The sequence below is a fragment of the Camelus ferus genome, chromosome 7 (genome assembly GCF_009834535.1).
Source record: "Camelus ferus isolate YT-003-E chromosome 7, BCGSAC_Cfer_1.0, whole genome shotgun sequence".
NCBI lineage: Eukaryota > Metazoa > Chordata > Mammalia > Artiodactyla > Camelidae > Camelus > Camelus ferus.
The window spans coordinates 43,368,657-43,383,872 of record NC_045702.1 but is presented as its reverse complement, the minus strand read 5'-3'; the positions used below and the strand labels follow the sequence as shown (position 1 = coordinate 43,383,872).

General features: G+C 52.4%; 1 protein-coding gene across 1 annotated transcript; it reads left to right on the top strand.

The window, feature by feature from the left end:
- Positions 1-745: 745 nt before the first annotated feature.
- Positions 746-5,562, top strand: EVX1 (even-skipped homeobox 1). The gene is made up of 3 exons (XM_032484387.1): positions 746-1,203; positions 2,788-3,035; positions 3,671-5,562. Exons 1-3 carry the CDS (start codon positions 777-779, stop codon positions 4,214-4,216), a joined length of 1,221 nt encoding a protein of 406 aa, XP_032340278.1. The 5' UTR covers positions 746-776; the 3' UTR covers positions 4,217-5,562.
- Positions 5,563-15,216: the final 9,654 nt, after the last annotated feature.

The window sequence follows — 15,216 nt, the reverse complement described above, 5'->3', positions numbered from 1 at the left end:
GTAGCTTGTAAAAAAGACTTTGGAACCCGGTTGAGGTTAGCTTGCCAGGGACAGGCAATTGCAATATAAATGAGAGAAGCGAGGCTTGTGAATCGGCCTTCACACTTCTAAAATGCAGTTATGGATTCTCTCATCGGTGTTAGAACAAGGTACCAAGTTAAGAAAACAAAAGGACAAACAACAATCCAAAAAAAAAAAAGATCAAAAGCATATTCAATTACCGAGTCCCGCAGCCCCTGCGGAACTCGCCGCGTTAAGCTCTTTTCTTTCTGCGGAATTCCATTTGCATTCCCTCTGCCTGGGTGTCTCCCTCTCTCAGTGTGTGTGTCTCTCTGTTTTCACACTCTCCTCCCCATTCGAGCGAGGCCCACACCTGGCGCATCACTGCCGAGCCATTAGCTGCGGGTCTCCTTTCATCTTCGCTGTGGCAGACGTTTCTATTTATCCACTTGCGCTCGCCGAGTGGCGTCACCAGCGGTACTGTAATGACGATTGCAGCAGGAGGATGACAGCTTAGAAAGAAGAGGGCAATGGGGCTTCCTCCCAGAGGCGTTGCGGCACAGAGGAGCGCTCGCATCACAAGGTGACCCCAGCTCCCCACTGCCACCACCGCCGTCACCGTCGACTTCGCGCTCCGGCCGCTCCGCGCCAGCCCAGTCTCCTGGCCTCTCTTTCTCCCTTCTGCAGCCAAGATCTGTCGGACCACTGGGGACCCAAGGAGCCGGGGGCTAGGAGCTCACTTGGGGCTTTTCCCCTCCCCCCTCCGAAAGCCCGGGATGGAGAGCAGAAAGGACATGGTTATGTTTCTGGATGGGGGTCAGCTTGGCACTCTGGTTGGCAAGAGAGTCTCCAATTTGTCCGAAGCAGTGGGCAGCCCGCTTCCCGAGCCGCCCGAGAAGATGGTGCCCCGCGGTTGCCTGAGCCCGCGAGCCGGACCTCCGGCCGCCCGGGAGCTCGGCGGGGGAGGCCTGGAGGAGGAGCCGGTCGACGGACTAGCAAGCAGCGCTGCGGGGCCGGGCGCGGAGTCGCGGGCAGCCGGGGCCGCCGTGCTCGGCCCCGGACCTCCGGCCACCTCGGCCGACAGCCTCTCAGGCCAGGGGCAACCCAGCAGCTCGGACACAGAATCGGATTTCTATGAAGAAATCGAGGTGAGCTGCACCCCGGACTGCGCCACGGGGAACGCCGAGTACCAGCACAGCAAAGGTAGCCACCGCACCCCTTCTCTCCCTCGGCCTCCCACCGCGCCCACCTTCCACTTCAGCTCTGGAGGGAAGGAAGCCACTCCTTCCCCTCAGTGCAAGGTGGCTAGGGGGACCCACCTGAGCAACTCTCCCCTGCTATCTGAGCCCTGGTGGGGGTCTCCTCCTGTGTTCTGGCATTGGCGGGACTGAGGGTGACAGCTGTGCTTTGGGGGAAGGAGGGAGACGCAAGCCCTGGGCTTGAGGGGGATTCAAAGTGCACCCCAACCCCCCAGAGCTTTGTGGTACTACTTCAGCTGCGCTGGGAAGACACCATCTCCCCGCATGGGCTAGATCAAACGCAGGCCCGGGCAGTTTGTGGCTGGCGGGGTGTAAGGCGCATCCAGGCGCGGAAGCCGGGAGTCCATAAAGGACCGTAAAATCGCGGCTGACTTGGGCCGCCCGGGTGCTGCGGCCCTCCGACCAGTTTGCACGTCGGTCAGAGGTCCAAATTACCTTGTCACTTCCCGGGCTCGGTGGCGCCAGGTCGGAAATGGTCCCAATGATCTAATTGCCTTTGGTCTCCGGTTGCATTTGAAAAGGCAGATCTCTGACCCTCCCCCTCCCCGTCTCCCCCATATTCCCACATCTCCACCCAAAGGAAAGGAGCTGCAGGGGGCAGAAGCCCCACCCTTCTCTGGGTTAGGCTCAAATTGGGGGGTGGGCTGTCACACTGCTGTAACTGGAGAATCCCTCCCTGACCATGAGCTAGTGGGGAGGGGGTGAATGGCCAGGAAGAGAGTCTCCCTGAGGAGGTGGAAAGCTAGAAGGAAGAGCCCACCAGCAGACACTCCTCCACAAAGCTGTGGGTGAGAAGAGCCTGGTATGGAAGAAAAACCACCCTCTGGCCTTGACAGCCAGCACCTCATTGAGCACCCACATCCACCCATTACCATCTTATCCACTCAATGCAGACTAACCACAGCATGCCCTCAGAACAACCCATACTCCATTCAAATATAGTAAGGTAATAAGATACTCATACATACACTCCTGTGCCATTCCCACAACACATGCAGCCTAGTGCCCATTCCCATACCTGCACCGGCTGTCTGGCACACAAAGCAAGGGAACTCAGTCCCTGCCCAACATCTGAAAATGCATTAAGACCCAAGTTCACAACACTCCAACACAAAGGTTCATCTCACTTCACTTGCCTGTCAGATATGCATATCCTTGCCCACTCCTGCCAATAGTGGGCAGAAAATTCATAGTGGCTGCATCTCTCCTGTGTTCCAAGGCAGGTAGCAAGGGTGGCTGAGGCTTTTGTACCCAGCAGGCCTTAGACAGAGGACTCCCAAACAGCAGCCCAGCCAGGCCTAATTGGCTGCTATGTGCTCATCTGAATGGTGAGCCTCTGTCCTCCATTCCTGGGTTCTCAAAGTCCCTGCCACTCCAGTAGAGGCAGAGACTGAGGCTACTGTGAGAGGGATGATGTCCCTTTCCATCCCCCTTCAACACACACCCTGGGCCTACTGCCCCACATCAGCAGCATCTGTGTGTCTGTTGTGTGTTCTGTGTGTGCATGTGCTCTGGGCTCCCTGAACAGTGGCTGGCTCTGAAGCACTGGCCAGCAGTCCCAATGGCAGCAGCGAGGCTCCCAAAAGCAACAGCAGTGGGGGCTCCCAGGGCACCCTGGCCTGCAGTGCCAGTGACCAGATGCGACGATACCGTACTGCCTTCACCCGGGAGCAGATTGCACGGCTGGAGAAGGAATTCTACAGGGAGAACTACGTATCCAGGCCCCGGAGATGCGAGCTGGCAGCTGCCCTAAACCTGCCAGAGACCACCATCAAGGTATGAGTTCTGGGGACCAGGGAGAGAAGGTGCACCAGTCAGGAAGAAGTAAATACCACTTCCCACTCCCTAAATCATGAGCCTGGAATTGAGGCCTGGAATCTCCCTGCCCACATGGCAGCTAGGCTGGGGGTGTCCAGGCCTGGTGCAGGTGCCAGGTGCGTGCGGATTTACCCTCCCGACAGTTCCTAGGTGGGCACTGCTGCCATGAGCTTGACTTTGTCCCTCTTCTAGCCAAATAAACAGTGGAGATGAGATGCCTGTGCAGGTGACAAGGAAGTGTCCCAAGGGAGAGTGGCTGGAAAGGGAACTGTTTCTGGGGAATCGCTGCCTGCCGCCTCAGACCGGTGGAGTCCTTAGTCTCATACCTACTACTTTCCTATCTACATCGGGTTCTGGCGTCCTGGTGGCAGGGGCAGAGGGGAGGAGGGACAGAGACTGGAGTGGCTCCCTGAGCCTCTCCTGAAGGGATTCTAGCTCCAGGGGGAGGTGATGGAATCTTCCCCTGCCCGGAGGGTCGCCTCTTTGGCTCTTCCTTGTGCTGCCTGCACCGATCCCTGCAGTGGGGCAGGACTTCTGGGCTCTGCGCACTGGGCCAGCGCAGCCGCCCAACCTGCCCGTCTCCTCCTCTCCAGGTGTGGTTCCAGAACCGGCGCATGAAGGACAAGCGGCAGCGGCTGGCCATGACGTGGCCGCACCCGGCCGACCCCGCCTTCTACACGTACATGATGAGTCACGCGGCGGCCGCAGGCGGCCTGCCCTACCCCTTCCCGTCGCACCTACCCCTGCCCTACTACTCGACGGTGGGCCTGGGCGCCGCGTCCGCCGCGTCCGCCGCCGCCTCTCCCTTCAGCGTCCCGCTGCGTCCGCTCGACACCTTCCGCGTGCTCTCGCAGCCCTACCCGCGGCCCGAACTGCTGTGCGCCTTCCGCCACCCGCCGCTCTACCCGGGCCCGGCGCACGGACTGGGCACCGCGGCCGGCGGCCCCTGCTCCTGCCTCGCCTGCCACGGCGGCCCGGCCAACGGGCTGGCGCCCCGCGCCGCCGCTGCCGCCGCCTCGGACTTCACCTGTGCCTCCACCTCCCGCTCGGACTCCTTCCTTACCTTCGCACCCTCGGTGCTCAGCAAGGCCTCCTCCGTGGCGCTGGACCAGAGGGAGGAGGTGCCCCTCACCAGATAAGGGGCCGCCCGCGGGCAGCCGGCTCCAGGACGCCCGTGGGGACCCCCCTGGGACTCAGCCAGCGCCCCTCCCGGCCCCCAGGGCACCGAGGGGAAAGAAGAGGGCCACCGAGGACCAGCGGGATTTGGCCTCGAGCACCGGGACGCCCGGGAAGTGGCCGTGGCTGGCACGTTTGGGGAGCAGGATCGGGGATGGGAAGGTAGAGGCTGAGAGACCTTCCTCTGGGGCGGCCCTCTTTGCCATTCTTCACTAGACCCACTGCCCTTGATCCGGATTGAGACCATGGCTCCAGAGCTAAACAAACTTAGCAGCAACAACAACCAATATCCAGCCCCTCACCCCCACCCCTACCCCAACCCCAACCCCAACCCCTTTCTCATCCGGGACCCCTCCCCCTGCCAAGGCCAAGTCCAAGCACTGGAAAGGGAAATCGCTGTCTCTCTGAACAAAAAGCTGTGTATGCAGAGCAGGTAGAGATTAATCTTAGCCAGCATTTTCAAGGCATGGCAAGGGGCTTGTGGATGGCAAAGCACCAGCCATCCAGGAAACAGAGGGCGATGATTTACTGCTGTGGAGAATGCTGGCCCCTCCAAGGAAGCAGGGGGCTTTCTTGCCCTCTTGGAGCCTCAGTTACATATTTTGTGATTCTGGTATCTACCGTCACCAGATCTCTTTCATCCCTCCTAACTTCTTGATATCTCTCAACTTGTAACTCCAGCTCCACCCCCATTCCACCCCTACTTTCTGTGTCACTGGGCAGGGAGGCTGCAGACACCTCAGAGCCCCTTGGCGGCTTCCACCAAGCCTCTTTTCTCTGGGTCCAGCACACACCCTGATTAGCAAGTGATGTGTGTGAGGAGGGATTTTGAATGTTGAATGTATAATAATGATCACCATGCTGCCAGCCACAGAGCCCAGAGCTGGGCTGTTAACAAGGCACCCAGGGAAGAGCTTAGGGAGCAGGGAACTCATCTCCCTCCCTCAGTATCTGGTGGCAAATTAGAGGCTATTTCCAGCCTTTGCCTGTTTACCTTCTCTTCACCAGGAGCTTTCTGCCCTTGCCTTTGCATTTGGCATTTTACATCCTTCTTCCTCTCATTTTCCTCCCCAGTTGCCAATGGGGCTTGACTTTCCGATACTAGCAGGAGCCTTCTACCTATTCTGGGGAATTTGTCTCTCCCCTCTGCCAGTGTTTATTTGGGAGCCACTCCCATACCCTCATTTCCACACTCATTCTTGCAGCCAATTTTTGAGGGATAGGAGAATTTGTACCCCCAAGGCAAGCTTCACCCTGAATGGGAGGGAGTGGTTCTTCCTGTAGGGAATGAATTTGATTTGGTTTTCCTTTGAAGCCCAAAGAATTTGCTGTTACAATTTGTTGACCATATTGCAATAAAGCTGGATATGATTCTCACTTCAGCATTTAAAATTTTTTGGCAGCAGGCAGTTAACTCCTTTTGAATTACTAGTTCAGCTACCATAGGCTTGGGAAGGGAAGGATTCAAAAGATGGACGCACAGACAGTCTCCCAAGCCTCTACTGGGCATTGGAACGCTCCAAATGGACACTGCACAGAGGTGGAGGAGGGCTCTGAGCCGAGCTGCCCTGGGATGTACATTTTCTTGAAAATTCTGTGCCTGCTGGGAGCCTTGGCTCAACTGGCCCAGCAGAGTTCTGATCTCACAGGCCATTCGCCCTGATGCTTCCTTCTCCAGTTGCTTCAGCCCTTTGAGGAAAGGGGACCCTGGACTCTGGTCTTTGTGGATCCTACCTCCTCCCAAATCCAAGGGGGAGACAAATAGGGTTGTGGGGGTGGAGCTTGAGCACTGCAGAGAGCTGGGTTTGCTGGTCAAGCTGGGTCTACATCTTAGGGTGTGGGGAGAAGAGGGAGGAGGACTTCTGGGTTAGGATGGGAGGGTCTGAATCTTCTTCAAACTGGAATTCATCTCCAACGATGGAATTCTGGCCTGGTCAAGGCAAAGGGACAGGCAGTGCTCAGCAGCCACCTCAGCCATATTCTCCATTCCTATAGGAGAGCCACTGTGGCTGTCTCTGAAGTCCTGCTTAAGCAGGGGAGAAATGGGTGCCCTCAGCAGACTGGGAGCTCAGGATTGCATGGATTCAAGGGTCCTCTGCCGGTGTGTTCACAGGCATTTGAGGACTCCTTTATCAGCCTCCATTCCTCCTTGGGCTTTAGAGAAGCCCTCCTAAACATAGTACTCCCAGCCCTCCCAAGCAAAGCCTTGTGCTGAGGTCTTCAGCATCCTCTCTGACGCTCGCCACCCCCACTCCCAGCCCTGTGCAACTCCCTCTGAAGTTGGGAGTTGCCCGGTGCCAAACCGCGGCAAATTTCTCAGTTACTTCTCGTCGGGCTAAGATTGCTTGCGACAGGTAAATGGGCTGCGGGTTGCCGTAATGCCAGGCGTATTTTCAGTTAATAGGGAGGGAAAATGAGGTGTCTGCAGCGATATTGGAAAGTACAAGATCGATGATCCGGCCTCGTGTCCAATCAGCAGCCTTTAATTGACTGTATTTTCTGGGTAATTGAGCCTCTCTTCCTCCAAATTGAAGTGGAAGATATAACAATACATCTTGCCAGGAGGAATTACTCATTACTTCATAATGAAATTTCCCTTTTGCCAAGGTTTGCAGTTTGGCGCTGAGCACTCACTTCTCAGTCCTTCCCCGACCCCCGCCCCAAAACAGGCTTTTCCCGCCTTACACTGGCTGAAGCATCAGGCTTGATACTTCCATTTTGGTGGTGGAGGAGGGGGAGAGGGAGAGATGACCATGAAGATGATGCGGCACCTCCACAGCCTCCGTCTCCTCATCCGCAAAATGAGAAGGCTAGACCAAGCAATGGGGATGACTTGGTATTATTTTCGTTTTTCAATTTTCTGATTGTCTCTACATAGTTTTCCCCAACTCGGTCCCATTTTGCAGGTGGGAAAACGGAGGCTCCAATCTCACGCAACTATTAGTGACTCATGTAGCTATGAGTTCCAAGCTCCAGCGGCTCCCCCTCCCTTGCCCTAGGCCTCTTTGGGGCCCGGAGTCCACAGTCACCCCTCAGGAAGTCTGACACCTCACATGTGACTCACGATTTCCCTGAGTTCCTCAACCTAGTTGGGACCCCGTGGGGCCTGGGAGCGCAGACCAGCACTCAGCCACGGTCCTCCTGGCCAGGGAAGACCAGCCACCCTGCAGCCCAAGTGTGCGCCCAGTGCTGGCCGTCGCCGGCTTGTTAGCGAGTGATTGATTGCCTTATTAAAGCGTGTTCTTGTAAGTGTGACCAAACTGATTGCATTGCATATGTTTGGGATAATGCTCATTTTAAACAACAGGATAAAGAGGATGAGCTCTGTAGAGCCTCCGAAGATGAAATGATTCTGGCCAGCAGCTCCCCAACTCTGGCATTAAATTGCCCAGTTACATAGCAAATCAGTTGGTTCTTCCACCCTTGTCCTCATTTTTTTCTTTCTGGCCTGCAGTTTGATCGCATCCCCGAATGTGGTCTGCTGCACGAATGATTTCTCTAGTCACTATGTCGGCCATGCCATCCCAAACAGGAAATCCACACGTGCACATTCCAGACAGAGAGTCCCTCTGCCCCCATCCCAGACAGAGGGAGAGGTGATTCAGATTGCATCCTCTCACCCAGGCCTCCCAGGGGGTCTTGGCCCTAGATGGTCACCACGAATGGGAGTTTAGGTCCCTGCAGCAAGTCCCCACCGTCAGCACTTTTGCGAAAGTTGAAAAGATTCTTTTGTTTCCCAGGCTTCTCCCGCTCGGTTACTTCCATTATTCCACAATTGAGGAAGCACCCACTACCATATGTCGTGGAAGAGCGTGGGTGTCACGGGCAGACAGTTGTCGAGAGTGGCAGACGGATGGCATTCTCAAAGTGGAAAGAGCTTTTCCTTCCTACCATCCTCTCCAAGCACTGTCACCCGAAGTGAGAGAGGCAGTAGTGTCAGTGAATGGAGGGGTGGAAAGGAGGTTGGGCGCAAAAAAAAAAAAAAAAAAAAAAAAAGACTTTTTTTCCTAATTATTCCACCCCCAACCAATCCTTGCAGCCAGATTCTCTTTCTGGGCCTGTTCTCTAACAAAGAAATCCTCAGCTGGCCTCCACCCATTCTAGTCGACTTGCACAGGAGCCAAACTGCTGGCAGATTGAACTTCCTAACGGACACCTTTGGGATACACTGCAATTCTGATTTGTTCAAGATGATGATGGTCTTCAGTACAAGTCAGAAACGATGCTGCTCTTTGGGGTGTCATTTGTCAGTGCAATCACACGGATTCGTTTGCAAGACCCAGCTAAAAAGGGTCTGGATACGTGACGATTCAAACGGCAAATTTCTTCCATCACTCAGCTCCTCCCTGGCTCCGCGGGGGCAGACACATTAGACTGCATTAGGGTGAAACCGAGGCCCAGCTCACCATTTGTGCCAGCCTGCGGGACCCCCAAATGTTGACGGGAGGGGAGGGGAAGCCAACCACAAAATGCATGCTACCTTCTACAAAACAAACAGAAACAAAGCCGTTTCCAAAATCGCCTTCTCAGCAAATAAATGTGTGATATTCTGAGCAGGAGCAGGAAAGAGGGAAAGATTGCCACTTAAAAATAACATGAAAGCATTAAGTAATTATTTAAAACAAGGCTGTTTAGAAAAATATTTGTATTTATTGCAGCTGCTCAATTGGCCTCGTTAAAGTCGGCAAGCATTTAAATTGTGTTACAATCTCATTTAAATCCCGCTCCGTTCCAGCAGGCTGAAGAGCTTGAATAGACCAATCACTTCATAATGATGATGAATGAGAAATTAATTCAGATACAAGCAAGACAATTTAGGCCTTCATCTGTTTAAATAGCCTTCCAATATTATTCGCGATCGCGGGTCACAGATTGAATCAATTGTCCAATCTTGTGAAAGTCATATCCTTGCATCTTCATCGAGATTATTTATAGCGCGGTGAGGGCTGCTGAAAGGTATACGCTGTTAACAGGGACAATTACTTAAAGGGAAGCGTTTATAAAATGGGAAACAAATGCCGGAGTTAGTAACAAATGGGATCAAAAGCAGCCATTCCAATCTAGCTCCTCGAGGGAGACGAGCGGGCGCGGCCCCCGCAGGCTGTGGGGCGCTGAGGGCTCGGTCTCTGGTGAGGCCTCCACCGCCCAGGTGAGGCCGGGGCTTTCAGGCGCGCCAGCCGGGGCCCTGGCTGCCGTGCTGACCCGGGGCCGGCCTCGCCCTGGCCCATTTCGGGTCGAGCGGGAAGCCGCGGCAAGGCCCCTCCGCCAGGATCCAGGCGGCGGCCCATGTGGCCCGGGTCCCGCATCCGGAGGCACCGCGCCCGCGGACGCCGACCGGCGGCCGTGCCCCTTTGTGCCGGGGCCTCGACCACGCCCGGGATCCGACCTGCGTCCGACGCGCTCGGGCCTTGGTCGCAGGGGTCGAGAGGCCTCGCCACGCACGGGGCGGCGTAGCTGGAGGCTTCTGGACTCGGGAGATACAGTCTCCTCTTACCCTCGGCCTCCAGCTAAGCCGACGGCGAAAGCGGCCCCATTTTCAAGGAGCCGCTTGCCCACGCCGTTCCGGGACCGGAAGCGCGCCAGGGGTCGCCTCACGTTCTGCGCGGCCTGGGCCCCTCCCAGACCGCTTCTCCGGGTGCTCTCCGGCCTGCGCGAGCAGCGTCCAGCTCGGCAAAGAGCCTGTTCCTTCCCTCCGCCATCGAAGTGCTGCTCCCTGCGTCCTGAACTAACCCCTCCCGGGGATGCGGGGTTACCCCGCGCAGTCCACCTCGCGTTCCAGCGGCTCCCGAGAGCCCGGTGCAGCCCAGAGGCCGTCAGGACTTCGAGGCCACATGTGCCTCCCTGAGGCGACCGCTTCCCCTAACTTCGCCGGGTTAGGCAGAGACCCTGAACAGTGTACGCGGGGAGGTAGGTTTGTTCCTCCCCCCCCCCCCCGCCCCACCCCAGTCAGTCCAGGCGCGCTGAGGGGTAACCATGTGCCGCTTCTCCGCGGGGTCTGTTCGCGGGCCCAGGGGCCACCGAGCCTTTCCAGGCGGCACTCTTTGGGGATATACGTGAGGTGGGCTCGGAACAGACGAGGGGGAAATTTCGTTTGATGAGCCAGACATGGAGTAAGAGAGGAGTGCGAGGGACTCCCAGCGAACCCAGAGGGGAGTCCACGCGGTACAGCACACGCGCCGCTCCCGTTCGCACTGAGGTGTTTTTTTTTTTTTTTCTTAATTTTTATCTAATTTTTTATTCCTCTGTATTTCTGTGTTTTGAAACAAAAGCCCAACTAATGGATTCCTGGCACTCTGAGGACCCACTCCCGGGAGCGACTTTGATGTATTGCTGTCCAATTAGTGCCTTTAATTGGTGTCCTCAGGGACAGGCCGGCCCGGAGTTGGGACACAGCCTCCTCTCGCCTCTCCTGCACACTGGAAAGGTAAAATTTACAACGCACTGTAGCAATCCCTGGGGAGAGAGAGCGAGGGAGGGAGGCAGGGAAGGAAGGGAGGGATACAGCTCCGTCTTGCAGGCGTGGGGGTCATAGATAAGGGTTCGGATCACCCGGTTTCTACAGTTTCCTGACTCCCTCGCAGTCCTGCCAGGAGGACTCGGGCGGCTGAGTCGCTGAGGATTATGAATTTGCTCGCAGAAAGGCCATGGGAGTGTGCATTGTCTGTAGAAGCCCACCCCATGTGGTCTCTCATCTCGTTAATAATGGCTGTTTGTTAACAAGGATGCTGAGGTTAAATAATCCGGGTGGAAGATTAAACACGCCTCATCAAGGCTCTGGGAGCGAGTTGCACAGAGACCTGCACCGGAGCTCTTGGCTCGCTGGAACCTGGAGGAAGGTGGGAATAAACCGCCTGGAAGGAGCCCTGGGGTAGAGGAGGAAAGGTCTCCGTCCCCTGCTCAAGGTGTTTCCCCCGTAAAGTGAGCACAGACCCAGCCCCTTAAAGTGTTGAATAGAAAATCTATTGAGGAGCCCACCCCGATGATGTGCGGATGGCAAACCCTGCCAGAGATTAGGAATGGAGACCTGGGTCTGAATCCAGGACCCCTCTTTGAGGAGTGGTGACTGTCTGCTGTCTTCTAAGCCTTACAAACTCATACTGCTGGGAAGTAAGCAGTATTTGTACATACATCATTCACAGTGAATCGCACTGGATTTGAAGGCAGAAGATGAGGCTTCTAGCTTGGACTCTGCCCTTAAATAGCTGTGTAATCTGTATTATGTTATTTTCCCAGCTTCATTTTCCCATTGTATAAGATAGACAGGAGAAAGGGCTTGATATAGATGAAGTGTATTATTTCTTTTTCTTTTCTCCAGCTCTCACCCAGAGTTAGGGAACTGAGCACCTTCTCAGCTCCTCTGTCTCCATCCAGCCTTGGAGGGGTCAGTTAAAGAGCATTTTATTCAGCAAAAAATATTTGAATGCCTACTATGTGCCAGTTACTGCACAGTGTGTATTTTTTTAAACTGTGACAGCATAGTAACAAATTATGTATCCCTGTGTGTGTCATTCCCAAATATAATCTTTTGTGAAGGAAGACAAGCGAGAAAGAACTGGAGGGAGAGAGTGGAATAGAATGTGTGTTTATGTATAGGGTAGAGAAACTGTAGAGCGCAGGGAAAAGGAATCAATAAAAGAAGTACAGAACTTGTTAAGGTGGCAAGGAAGTCTGTGAGGATGAATACTGCAGGAGTAGTTCCTTGATAGTTCTTTCGAGGGAGCAGGGAGAAAGTCCAGTGTTTTTACAGTGAACAAAAGATAAAGGGTCCCTGAATTTGACTAGGAGACCTTTTACTTATGCATCTAACGTTGCCAATTTTCCATTTATATGTTGTGTCAATAGCTCAAGTTCACTCTTAACTCATTCCCAAAACATCACTTTCTGAATCCACTAAACAAGAAACTCTCCAAACTTCTGGCTAAAGGGCATCTGGGCTTGAGGAAGGCAGTGGGCAAGCGTTCCACTGAGGTTTTTCTTCAGATCAGCAGTAATTGTGGCTCCCACATTTCTCTGCCTTTGCTTGGAAAGTCCAGTGACCAGATTTGTGGTGCTGGGCAGCTAGGTTGAACAGCCAACATTTATTGAGTACTTGGTCACATGCCATTTACTGTTCTGTGCTTTTATGCATTATTTCATTTAATTCTCACAACAGCCTCTTGAGGTGAGTGCTATTACAATTCTCATTTTACAGATGAGGAAACTGAAGCACAGAGAGCTAGTAACTTGATCAGTTGATTGGTCTGACTCCAGAGTTCACACTGGTAATCACTTCACTTCACCACACTTTTGTGTCGTGGTATGGTGGCTGAGTGCAGACCGAGAGTGTATTTCTCCAGGAGTTGCTAACATCAGAAGTTGGCATTACATAAGGGCAGCTACTGGAGGAGACAGGATAGACTCATGTGTCTGTTTGTAAAAACCACAACTCTACTCTGCCTTCCAAAAATACAATCTCCAGTTTCTTTGGTGGACATTCAATGAGCAGTGTAGTCCAGAATAAATCAATAAAATATTTATTGAGCAGCTACTACATGGCCAATACCAGACTTAGGTTTACATAGTATTTTCTTGTTCCTCCAATTTGGTGTGGATATAGCTTTGGTTGGCTTTGTAATCAATTAGAACTATGTAATTTGTGCTTTGCTTGGGAGGAACTCACTGGTATGACAGCTGTGGTTAGGGTGATTATATGGTAGGAAATACACTTGTTTTGGCAGAGAACCTGGCAAAAGAGAGCTCATCTATTTTCTGTTTTAGATCCTGTACATTTTTAGCACAAGAAGCTTGACATTATACAAAATACAAATATTTTGACATCTACAGTTGACCCTTGAACAATGCAAGGATTAGGGGTGCCAACCTTCTGCCCAGTCAAAAATCTGAGTATAATTTATAGTCCGTCCTCCATATATGTGATTCCTCCATATTTGATTTTCTGCACCTGAGGATTCAACCAACCATGGATCCTGTAGTACTGTAGTATTTGCTATGGAAAAAGTCCACATAGAAGTGGACCTGCCAAGTTCAAACCGTGGAGTTCAAGGGTCAACTGTATTTATTAAAACATAAATCATTTCAAGCAACTCAAAAGCACAGATTCTGGAACAAGAGTTCCTGGGTTTGAATCCCCACTCTGCCACTTACATGTATAACACTGTAATTTTCTTAATCTCTCTGAGACATAGTTTCTTTATCTGCAAAGCAGAGATGATAACAACAGGCCTGTGGTAGTTATCTATTGCTATTCCCTAGATTTTGGCAGCTTAAATCAATAAACATCATCTCAATTTCTGTGGGTTGGGAATCTTTTCACAGCTTAGCTGGATGTCCCTGTATCAAGGTCAGTCCACTGCAGCTGTGGTTTCATTGAAAGGCCCACCTGTGGGAGGATCTACTTCCAAGCTTACTCATGTGGTTGTTGGCAGGGCTTAGTTCCTTGCTGGTGAGTTGGTTGACTGAAGGCTTCAGTTCTTCACTGGTTGTTGGCTGGGGGCTTATTTCAGTTCCTGGCTGTGTGGACATTTCCATAGGATAGCTCATAACGTGGCAGCTGGCTTTCCTCAGAGTAAGCTAGACAGTGAGTGCAAATGAAAGAGAGAGAGAGAGAAAGCGAGAGAGAGAGAAAGGGAGGGAGATCCCAAGACAGTCTTTTTGTTACTTAATCTTGGAAGTGACATCCTGTTGCTTTTGCTTTTGCCATATTATATTCATTGGAAGTGAATCACTAGATCCAGGTCCAGCCCACACTCAGAGGGAGAGGAGAGGATTACACAAGGCATCAAAACCAGGAGACAGGGATCACAGGGACTGTCGTAGAGGCTGCGTCCCACAGACCCTATCCCATAGGGTTGTTGTGAGGATTACATGACTTTCTATATATGAAGAGCTTAGGACAACACTGGTTTGCTCTGATCACAAAGTCAACCTCTGATCCCACTGAGCACTCATTTCTTCATCTAGACTCACCTGCTTCAGTTTCTCTCTTTTTTTCTTGCAAAACTGTGCAAAAGACTGTAGGAAGGGCAGGGCAGAGCAGATTCACTGCTGCAAGGAAAAAGGGAAGAAGCAGCAGAAGAGAAAGAGAATAGAATAGAAGGGGAAAAACTCCAGGGAAGGGTGTCTAGAGATAAGAGGTGAAGAGGAGATTCTTGTTAACTAGCTTCTTCCTTCCTTTCCAAAGGTATTCTTCCCTGCATCAGTTGAACCCTATTTGTACTCATCATACGCACTGACATGTGTCTAGTTGGGCTTACACTTTTTAATTAAGCATTTCCACGTACATTATCATACTTGATTGTTACCACAGCCATGTGAGACAAAAATCATTATCATCATTTTAGAGATGAGGGAAAAAGCCCACTGTGATGGTTAATTTTATGTGTCAGTTTGACTGAACCACAGGGTATTTGGTGTTTGGTTAGACATAATTCTGGATGTATCTGTGAGGGCGTTTCTGGATGAGATTAACTTTTGAGCAGGTTGCCTTCTTTTGTGTGGGTGGATCTCATCAAATCCATGGAAGGCCTGATTAGAATAAAAAGCAGGTAAGAAAGAATTCTCTCTCTCTGCCTGTCTTCCAGTTGGGACATCAGTTTTCTTGTATCTTCAGACTCAAACTTGGACTGGAAGTTACACCATTGACTCTCTTGGGTCTGTACTTCTCAGCTTCCATAATTGTGTGAGCCAGTTCCTTATAATAAATCTATGCATATATCACTATCTATACATTTATATATCTCCATCTCTTCTATTGGTTCTTTCTCTGGAGAGTCCTAACTGATAAACCCAGAAGGTCACACAGCTAGTAAATGAGGGGAATTGAGGACTCAGAGCCAGGTTGTCTCTCTCCAGCCCTTGGTTCTTTACTCTGCTGCCACAGCTGCCCAGCTTCTCTTTATCGTACAGTTGTAGCTTCAGCTGGAGCCATGGGAGATGATATGGTGTGAACATAGTGCTAGGGTGT